Source organism: Gavialis gangeticus, unplaced genomic scaffold, assembly GCF_001723915.1.
Source record: "Gavialis gangeticus isolate Ggan-Ray unplaced genomic scaffold, GavGan_comp1, whole genome shotgun sequence".
In the NCBI taxonomy this organism is placed as follows: Eukaryota; Metazoa; Chordata; order Crocodylia; family Gavialidae; genus Gavialis; species Gavialis gangeticus.
In genome coordinates this window covers 16,672,366-16,682,758 of record NW_017729015.1, presented here as the reverse complement: position 1 = coordinate 16,682,758, position 10,393 = coordinate 16,672,366, and the positions used below count along the sequence as shown (strand labels likewise).

General features: G+C 52.7%; 1 protein-coding gene across 1 annotated transcript in view; it reads left to right on the top strand.

The window, feature by feature from the left end:
• Positions 1-10,393, top strand: part of STPG1 (sperm tail PG-rich repeat containing 1) — a 28,890-nt gene that overhangs the window by 8,896 nt on the left and 9,601 nt on the right. The window contains exons 4-6 of the mRNA XM_019512417.1: positions 4,355-4,456; positions 5,331-5,504; positions 9,962-10,073. Of these exons, the coding sequence (XP_019367962.1) occupies positions 4,355-4,456; positions 5,331-5,504; positions 9,962-10,073 (388 nt within the window). The remainder of the gene's footprint in view (positions 1-4,354; positions 4,457-5,330; positions 5,505-9,961; positions 10,074-10,393) is intronic.

The following is a 10,393-nucleotide window of genomic DNA, read 5'->3' as shown; positions in this document are numbered from 1 at the left end:
GGGGCGGTAGCTGCAGTTGGGCCCGTGGTGCCGGTGGGAGCTGGCGACTCCGCCGGCTCTGCCAGGCCTGCAAGAGGTGTGTAAGCTCCAGCAGGGCAGGGGCCTTGGTGCAGTGGCCCTGGGGCCCTTGACCACCTCGGTCCATGCCCCTGACTGGACAGAGCGGGAGGTCTCCAAGTCCTCCCTTTTCCTGGAGGGAGACTGTGGTGGACCCGGCGGCTCCCGGGGGAGAAGGGCCTGGCAGTAGGAGTCGATCTCCAGCTCACAGTCCCTGATGGCGCACAGCCTCTGGACGGTGGCCTGGAGCTCCTCCAGCTGGTGCCAGAGACCCCAAACGGGAGCAGACCCCACACGGGGAGGCGGCCATGCTCCCGGGCCCCAGAGCCTGAAAAAGGGACAGGCAGCCCCCGCGGCCGAGAGCCAGGGGCACCGTCTGCGTGGAGCCCGAGACCATGGGCGCCGTCTGGGTGGCCGTCTCTGAGGTCCCCGAGGGGTGGGGGGCGCAAAGCCCGAGGGGACCCTCGGGGTGCAGCACGTGCCCATCCGTGTCATGCCTCTGGTGGGCTGGCTACGGCTGGGACTGTCTACCCTGGCGGGGGCGCACAGCCAGGGCCTCGGGCCCTCCCACGCACCCTCCTGCGCGAGCTCCGCGCTAGCTCGCGCACCGGCAGACAAGCGCCTGTTTGCGCAGCTCTGGGGCTGGTCCAAGTAGGGGCCTGGGTGGGGCGAGACCCAGCCCGGCTCCACGCAGCCACTTCCCCCCACTCACTAAGGGGTTAACCCCCTCTCACCACGGGCCCCGCTTGCCTCCGGCTGTGCCGGGGGTTGGTGGGGGGCTCCGCGGCTGCTGGGGGGCTTCGGGGGAGCCTGAATGTCTCCCGTCCCCTTCCTTTACCTGGTTCCTCTCTCCATAAAAGTGCTTGCGAAGCACCAGCGTGTTCTGCCATCAGAGCGGCAGGGGGCAGCAGAAAGATACTAGAAAACCACATGGATTACCCAGATTTGCCACCGGGTCTTTGGCAGGTGAAATTGCAGGCGTGTATGTACCAGGGGCTTTGGGGTCCTAGCTTTCCAGCCTCTCCCCCTCCCCGTGGCAGGAGGATGAACCATGCCATGGCTCCTGTCACAAGCTCCCTCTTTGCGATCTAGTGACCGAGCCGGGTCTGACCGAGCTCGGTCTGGCTGTCTTTGGAAATCACATCCGTTGAGGATTTCTGTAGCTTGGAGCACACTTTTCGGAGAGGGGGAGGGCAGGAGGCTATTTGGCATCCCCTCCTTTCCCACCCCCCCGCCTTTGATCTCTGCCTCCTTGCTTGTCTCTCCCATCTCAGTGATATCAGGAGCACATTATCTCGGGCCTGAACACTAATAACGACCATAGACGTAAAGGACAAAAGATGAGGGGGAACATTTAAGGTGGGGACGTTGCTTAACTGCTTCTCGCAGGCGCCGTCTGTCTGTCTGGGGAGTTTCTCACGACCCGATGCTCAGCGCTGCCTAAGAGAGATGAAGTAGAGCCGTGTGGTACCTCCCCAGAGCACCTCCCTGCTCTGAGCATTTCCTGCTCCAAGGACTGAGTGGGCAGGGGTCCAAACCACAAGCGACACTAGGGCTGGGCAGAAGCTCTCTTAAGCTGTATCCATAGAGAAAGGTTTCTGCAGTGGGTGTGGGGAGCCTGGGGCTCCCTGCTTTATACCATGTCCTGAAACACACCCGGCCGTGTGTCCTGAACTCTTCGGCACAGCTGTTGTAGAGGATAGAAACCCAGATTGTGCGTGAGTGCTTTTGGGGGGGACTTAGACCACCCAAAGTGCCATTTGGGTGACCGGACCTGGATCCTTGGATGACCAGAAAAGAGCAGAGTGCCCCCCGAGGTGCCCGCCGCCATGCCTTTGACAGTCTCTTCGTACATGTCCTGTCACACGGGCAAACTGCAACCTGGTATAACCAGGAGCAACTCCTCAGGGAAGTGACTGCCCAGAGATCGGCGCTCAGCTCAAACTGCCTTAGTAGCATTTGAAGAAATGCGTGGGGAAAAGTCACCTGTGTGGTCATCGGTGCTGGCATTTTTATAAGGGAGGCGGAGGCTTCTGGGATGGCGTAAGTAAATAGTGAGAGCAGAGGATGATTCACCATAGCGTCAGTCCTGCCTTACACTAGGATTGCTTTTTTTTGGTCGTAATTTCTTCTAAGCATTACAGGAGCATTAGCCGTGACGGGGAGGGACCCCGCTGACTTAAGCCCTGTACAAAGATGGAGTGAAGGACAAACCTGCCTCCATGTGCATTGTCTGGCAGGGGAAATGGGTGACTGGAGAAGGGATAGGACTCACTCGTGGTCACGCAGCAGGTCCGTGACGAAGCCAGAGACAGAAGCCTCCCCTTCTAGTGCTCTTTCCACTAGGCAACACCACCTGTCATTGCTCTCCTAGGATGACCCAGGCATGCAACTGGAACAAAGCAGTGCTGAGCCTCCCTTCCTCCCTTTGTTTAAAAGCAGGGTGATGCTGTTCCCTTTCCCTAGAGCTTGTCTAACATGCAACTGTACAGTCAGGCCCATGAAAGATATCCCCTCATTCCTTGCATAGTTCCAGGACCGCCGTGGCTACAGCATTGCTTCACCACTATCTTTGCTCAGCCCATCCAGGGCACAGCCCATCGTCACGAGGCCCGTCAGGCCATTCAGACATCTTCACTAAAAACGGGCCCGAGCCTGCTGGCGCCTCTTGAGCAACCAGCTGTCAGCCTGCCCGGGTTTCGTGACTGCTCGCCACCGCCACGTGGGACCTGGTGATCTCATCAGGCTCCTCCATCACCTGGCGCGCCCCGTTTCCAATAGCATGGCCTTCCTCGCCACCTGTCTTACTCTTTCCTTTGCACCCCTCTCCCGTAGAGCCCGCTGTGATGCCACTCAGCCGTGCCGGTGGGGAGAAGCTGTCGGTGCCAGCCCCGAACCAGACACAGAGACCCCCCCTTCGTTTTCCCCCGGGCTCGGTGCGTCGCACGTGGTGTATCTCTGTCTGAATCCGATGGCATGCTCCTCAGGACAGGAAACAAATGCCTTATCCATGTCTGATACTCTCTGCAAAATACTTTCCATTGGTGACCGGCAGACAAGCAAAGGCCACATGATGGTGATTTACTCTCGGGGGGTCAATAGTCTCATGTATGTCCAGCCCTAAATACCAGTCTAATGTTTGATATCAAGCTGCATTTCTCAAAGAGCCTCGTCCTTCCTGCCTGCTGAGCCTCCACAAATTGTGCAGCTGTTACTTGGCTGGCAGGAGATCAGCACCTTTAGAGAAGATGTTTAGCACCTCACAGGATTGAGCCCCAAAGCTTAATGCTCCACTGCTTGGGATCTAGGCTGGTCTGGTTTTATATTGCTCTATAAACAGAATCCCGCCCAGTTCTCTTTCTGAGGAGCCCAGGAGGGGACCTGAGTCAGGATGGGTGCGGTGGCTACAAATAATGCGTTCTGCCTACATGCCGAATTAATTCAGTCAAAGTCAGAAGCACAGATGAGATTTTAGGCTTGCCGTGGCTCTGAACCTGCACAAATTGCCTGGTAGGCGCTAAGGAAATTTAATCTCCCATTTTATACTCATTTTTCCATGCAATTTGAGACTTGCATTAAAATCAGATTATTATTTTGAAACAATGAAAACATCTGCTCAATGCACAACGGCAATTACAAGCAATATATTCAGAGACACGAGGAGCGGGATGGAAAAACGATACTGAAAATACAACGATGCTTTTATCTGCGTTGACGGTTCGCTGTCACCTGGAGTGTTGCGTTCGGTTCTTCCCAGCTCAGGGGAGAAAAAGCTAGGGCAGAAATAAAACCTGTCCAGAAATATGCACGAAGGTCACGAGAGCCCTACAAAGAGTTGGAAAACATTGGGGGGGAGGGGGGATTTAGGTTTGCTAGGAGGTGAATCAGATTTGCCCCTGCAAAAACTAGGAAAGCGAAAGTGAACAAAGGAAGAGTCAGTGGAATTGAGAAACAACCAATGTAAAACTGAAAGAAGGAAACAACTGGGTGCACAATGCACATCGTGTGTTTGTGCTGTCCCAGCCCAGGGCTGTGCTTCCAGAAGCAGGAGTCAAACAAATGATTCATAGAATAAAACTATCACTGGGGAAACTCATTGCCAAAAGGCACCACCAAGACCAAAGCATTAGATTTTACATGGGGAACAATCATCGAGGGTTTTATTGCGTTGGCTGCCACATGTCTAAGGGGTATAAACCCCTCACCCTGAAATTACAGACAAACTTGCTATGTGAGTGTTCAGAGGGTGACTGTAGCTGATGCAACGTTGTCACCGCATTTTATGGTTTCTTTTTAGGACGAAAGTCCCGGTCCAGGATTCTACAATGTCATTCACCAGTCTCCAGAGTTCAACAGCACCTCTCTGTCAAAGAAAGGAACCGGCTACTTTCCTTCAGGGGTAAGAGGAAGGGGTCGTGTTATGTAGGTGCTTGATGAAATCAATTCTTGGCTTTCCCTTGACTTCAGTGGGCCGTGCAAGAATCACGTCTTGTGTTTTGCTGCCTAAGTCTAGGGCATCTAGAGACTACTGTGATGAGCACAAACACCTAAGCCAGGTGGATATAGTTTGCAGCCATGGGCAGGCACTGCTGTATTAGTAAGGTAGAGTTCCAGCCTCTACCTTTGCTCCTAACTTTTAAAACATACTCCCTTGGGACTGGAATTTTTTAGGCTTAATCACTTTCAAAAGTGATTTTCATTTACATTCTGGATGGACAATTGAAGTCCGATTGGTTGAGCTGTTTTTCTGTTGCGTGAGGCTAAGGAGAAAAAATGCCATTTCACTCCTATGCATTCAGTAGAAATTTTGCACTCAGCTCCCTTGGGAATTCGTAAGATGACAGCCTCCAAGGCAGCTCTTCTGTCCATCTCAGTGAGGCTGAAGAAGCCTTGAGCCTGCCTGGTCATTTCATGCAACATCTTCGAGCTTTCAACCCATTTTAAAGAGCACAGTTAAGGCCCTCCTGGGCTCTGATCAGGCTAGAAGAACATGACAGGTTTCTAAGTCAAGCTGATGACCATCTTCATCTCCAAGGAAGTCAGTGGATATTAATGGTGCCTAGCACCTCCAGCCTGGTCAGCCCCTATGACATATTTGCAGCCCCTAACACAACACAGCAAGGTGCTGCTGTATGTAAGGCACAGGGGGTGTTTTCCCCCCGTTAGCAATTGGGAAAGTGCGGGAGGTCAGAGCACAGCCCTAGGCTCTTTGCCAGTTTTTGGCAAGCCTACAGCTCACCTGCCGTGTGTTTCTGTCCTGTGTCTCTTTCCAGGATACTCGGATCGCACGCAACCTAATCCCCAGCTACCCAGCCGCAAATGCCTACAGCATTGCATCCTGCTTCCAGTCCAAGAGAGACTTCGGCACAGGCAACTCCAGCATGTTTCAGCAACCTATCGCTAGGAAGCTGAAGAAGATGCCTACCCCAGCACCCAACCAGTACAATGTAAGAGGGGGTGGGAACAAGGAGCCATTCAAGAACTGTTGCACCCTAAAACACATGGAGCGTAGCTGCCTCTGAGCCACGCAGGGCACCCACCAAACGATACGCTTAAAGCAAGCACTTCTCTGTGCCCGCTGCCTCCGCTTTGGGGCAGATCAGCTGGTCTGTGCTTCACAGCACCACATCTTTGCACACTCCTTCGACTCTACAGATGCACCATGTGTCTTGCAATTGGTATCAGTGGAACAGGGTCCATGCACAATGTAAGGAGCAACCCAAGAGTTGGAGTCTGCTGTCCTCAGAGGGGTGGCTGCAGCTACTACAGACACCTGCGTGCCAGCCTGAAGCTACCTGGTTTGGATACAGCTGGCAGGGGAGATGCAGTGGCAAAGACCACAGCATAGGCCATCTCCCAGGTATCTGCCGAGCATCTCAGGCTCGTTCTGCAGCCCACACTGAGCTCCCTGGAGTTAGTGCTCCCTGCTAGTGGGCTGAAAGCAATCTCTGCTGTGTCTACACAAGCCGCAGTCACTGCAGTGGCCACAGAGCAGGTGCACCCCAAGTCACTGTGTATCTGGGTGCCCTGGGCCACTCTGCACATAATAGCGTGCTTCTAGGACCTGCCCCTGTGGCATCTCTTCCTCCCCGTCACAAAGCAGGCTGTATAACAACAATCCCACTAAAATCCATGGGTCAAATTCCAAATGCACCAGCTCCAGTGGAATCACTGCCACTGATGTTGGCTCTGCTGGGATAGGCCCATTTCTGCTTTTGGTTCAGTAAATATCTGGTCTCATGGTGGGACCTGTGGCCCGGTCCTCAGCTGATGGAAACCAGTGTGCTGCCACTGCTCTCGCGGAGCTGCAGCAATTTCTCCCCGTGAGGGATCTTGCCCCGGGGTTCTGCTTGTGGCTCAGCCATTAACTCACTCCGGTCTTGGGTAAGTCGCCATGGACAGGAAAGAGGCGGCACGGAAAAGTGATTTGTCATGGGCTGACAGTGCTTCGCTGCAGGTTTATGAGCCTCAGCCAGGAATGTTTACAACATGCTTGAGATTGTTGAATGGAAAAGGTTATGAGAAATGCAAAGTACCTTTAATAGTTATCGCACGCATCGGAATATTCTTTCTGTTGCTGATGTGTTTCCTTCTTCCCTCAGGAGCGCTGTGCCAACGGTGCTGCATTTGTCAGCTTTCACATCGTTGGTATGCGCCATCCAGAACTTGCTTTCTATAAGCCACCTTTGCTTCAGTTCCCTTGATCTCTCTGGCACTCTTACATAGAAGTATATAATGGCCTCTCATCAACAGCTCTCCATATTCTGTACTGCATTTCAGGGACATGCACAACCACTGGAGGCCTGGGGTCATGTGTGTCGCCTGCTTTACAGCACGTAGTAGCTGCAACAGTTTGGGATCGGGCGCAGAGAAGAGGACAGAAGCCAATTAAAACCGCAAAGAGTTTCAGGTGATTTCCAATCGCACAAGAAGTCTGCGGCAGGACTGGGAAGGAATCCATCTCTTCTCTCCCAGTCCAGCGCCTTATCCACAGACCATCAGGACTTGTAGTGGAGATGGTATCTTTTATTAGACCAACAAGATTTTTGCAAAAAAATGTCTTGAATTGCAAGCTTTTGGGCACAAACACCCTTCTTCAGGCATTGGAGAAAAGATTGTAAAAGTTCCTCTGGGTAGAAATGAAAGTTCATATTTCATAGGATTTCACAGAGGAGTCAATAGATGGAAAACTCTGGGCAGGCAGTTCGTAGCTGGTATGAAGCCTCTTTTACAATCTTTTCTCCAATGCCTCATGAAGGGTGTTTGTACCCAAAACCTTTCCATTAGATAATTTTTTTTTGCAAAAATCTTGTTGGTCTAATAAAAGATACTATCTCTACTATGAGTCCTGATTGCCTTTTCCACTAGACCAATATGGCTACAACCTGGATACCTTATCCATAGATCATCCTTCTTGGAAAGAGGTTCCCCGTACAGGGGCAGCCCAGTCCCCAGGATTCAATCCCGGTACAGTACTGTCATCATCCAAAGCGCCTCTTCGCTCTCCCAGCGTTGCTTCCCACCCAAGCACTGGCTCTGCGTGGCTCTCTGTAACTCACACAAGATCTGGCTAAAGCCCCACAGAAGGCAACAGAGCTCCAGGTTGGAAACCCACACGTTTCTCTTTGTGCCTCATGTTTCTGAGCTGGGTCACAACGCATGAAAGTGCCCTGCACAGTGTGCAAAGGCTTGGGGTCTTTGGTGGTGCAGATCAGATCTCTGGCTTGGAGCCCCCCTGGCGAAGCTGTCCTTCCCTGGCAAAGGGCTCTCTGCCCTTCTCTGCGCCCGCACGCCAGCATCTGGACTTGCAGTCATCTTTCCAAAGCACCTGTGTTTCAGGCACTGGATTTCCTTCCAGTGACTCACACCCGGGGTGTATCTGCCCCGTCATTAAGCTAGTTTCCAGGTCATGGTAACTTTATACCCCATTTTCCAAGGGCTTTAAATCACATTATTTCTCAAACAGTAAGAATTTACTTCTGGGAACAGCCCTCCTGAAGTCATCGCTGACTTGTGATTTACTGTAAGAAACAGTGTCCTGCCTCCAGAAAGCAAAGCAGGAAACCTTTTTTAAAAGATGGCAATGCCTGATAATTTATGACCATAGGCAAAGAGAAATTGTGAGACGAAACAGAGGGCCTAGTTGTGCAGATGTCCACAGGTGAAACTCCCACTCGGGTCAGGAAGCAGGGTCACGCTTGGCGCAGGCACAGCTACAGATGAATAAGAGCTGGGGAAGAAAACCAGGCTGGAGCAGGAATGAAGCTGAAGCAACATCGTGAACTCTGCAGTGCTCGCCTCAGCTTTGGGCCCAATTCAGCCTTGAACTGCTGATGTCCACAGGAGGGCTGGATTTGCTTTGCAAAAGGAATTGCCTAGCATCCACAGATGAAGAGGGACAAGTGTGGTGATCGCTGTAGCCGCGGATGCCTTTTTATTTGCATACCATGAATTAATGATGTGTATCCCATGATCAACAGCACGACCACCGCTGCCAGGGAAGCGTTTTGTCTAGGTAGTTTATCATTCTCTCTCCTTTTTTAACACTTTCATCAGTTAATTAGCCTTTTACCGGCTTTTTTTATGTGCTGCTCTAGACATCCAGCCTGATTACAGCAGGTGAACAACATCAGGCGAGGAGAAATAGTGTGAAGGATGTAGTGCGGAGCAGTGGTCAGGGCAGCAAGCTGTCTACATCGGCTTGTGTGTGAGCTTGGGCTAAGCACCCCCCGGCCCCCAGCATGCCCCATGCAAGGCAGACAGAACTGCACAGGCTCCTCAGGAAAAAACCTTTGAAGATGGAGGGATGAAAAGCTGTTTGCATAAAAGAGCTGAATATTCATTATCTGGGAAATTCTGGGCAGCGCTTTCTCCCTGCTCTGCAAAGGGATCAGCTGCCCTCATGTGCTGCCTCGCTACAGGATAAGGAGACAGAAGGGTTTAGAGGAGAGCTTGTGCTTGCTGCAGCCTGGTGAGATGCAGCTCATCTGGGCTGCACGTCACTGTTTCCTGCTGGGCGGAGGCATTAATCCAGCACCCGTTCGAATCAAGAGTCTGGCCCTGGACTGGAGTGGGGTTGCAGCTGGCCCGATATGACTTTCCAGCCTGTTCCCGTCAAAGCAATGGGAATTTTTGCCATTGATTTCAATGCTTTGAGAACTGAATCCCCAAGTGATCACCTAGGGCTTTCTGAATAGTGCTGGGGGCTGATTTCTACATCTCCACAGCGCTCACCTGTGCTCGGGGCCAAGCCAGGCCAGTTTGCATGTGCCCATGACACCGAGACTGCAGACATGCCCCAGCTATCATGAGACTAGCTCAGTCCGGGAGTGAGATCAGAGGAGCTCCCGCAGTACGTGGGCTGCAAAACTCCCGAGAAGCTGGGTAACTACCTACAAGCTCCCTGCTATTCCCGTGACACGGTTGTCTGTACCCAAGCTAGCCACTCTAGCATCAGCTTGCCGCTTATCTTCATGACACTGGTATGTCTTCAGTCACAATGGAGACACCGTTTGCTTCCTCTGTGCCTACAGGAGCTGTCGATGACCTGGAAGGCCTGTTCCGAATTCCCGGCTTGTGCAATGACGTGAAACCTGTTGGGCACTCTTAGCTCAAGCCGACGTGAGCAGCGGTTCAGCACACGCAGCCAACCTGCTCTGGGCACTCCAGCTCCTCAGCAGCTCTGACACGGGACCCCTGAAGCCCCCGTAGACTGGGCAGTCTGGGGCGGGCCTATGTAAAGCCAGCGACCCCACCTACAAGCTTGTTGCTTCTGGCTCATCCGTCTGGACATGAGGTTTATTCGGATTCCTAATGATTCAAAGCTGGGATTGTGCCACGTTAATAATAACCTGTGAGTAAAGTCAGTGTAAAGAAATTCATAAGACTTTTTCCTGCCCCCCAGGCCTCTACAGATTTCTGCAAGCAAAGCAACAACGTCTGCGCCTGGGCTGCATTCGTGTCCAAAACCGTGAGAGGACTAAGTTCTGTTAAAGCAGGAAAATGGCCTTCTCCATGTAAGTGAGCTGGGACGAGACGCATGCCTGGTGGCTCTGGGGCAGTCTCCCAGGGGCCAAGCACCGTGATTGGAGCCAATGCTCAACCAGGGCACCCGGTGCTGGAGACCTCTGAGAGTTGAACCCCATGTGACACTTCGGGCAGGTCACGGGACATTAGCTGGTGCCACCTCTGGGATTTACCTCCTCCAGGTCATGCCGTGTCCGGGCTTTTCTTTGCACCCGCAGGCAGTGGCGGGAGTGCGCTGGGGCTCTGCTGTGGTGCCAGAAGACGGTGTGACGCTTCATAGTTTCATAGTTAGTAGGGTCAGAAGGGACCT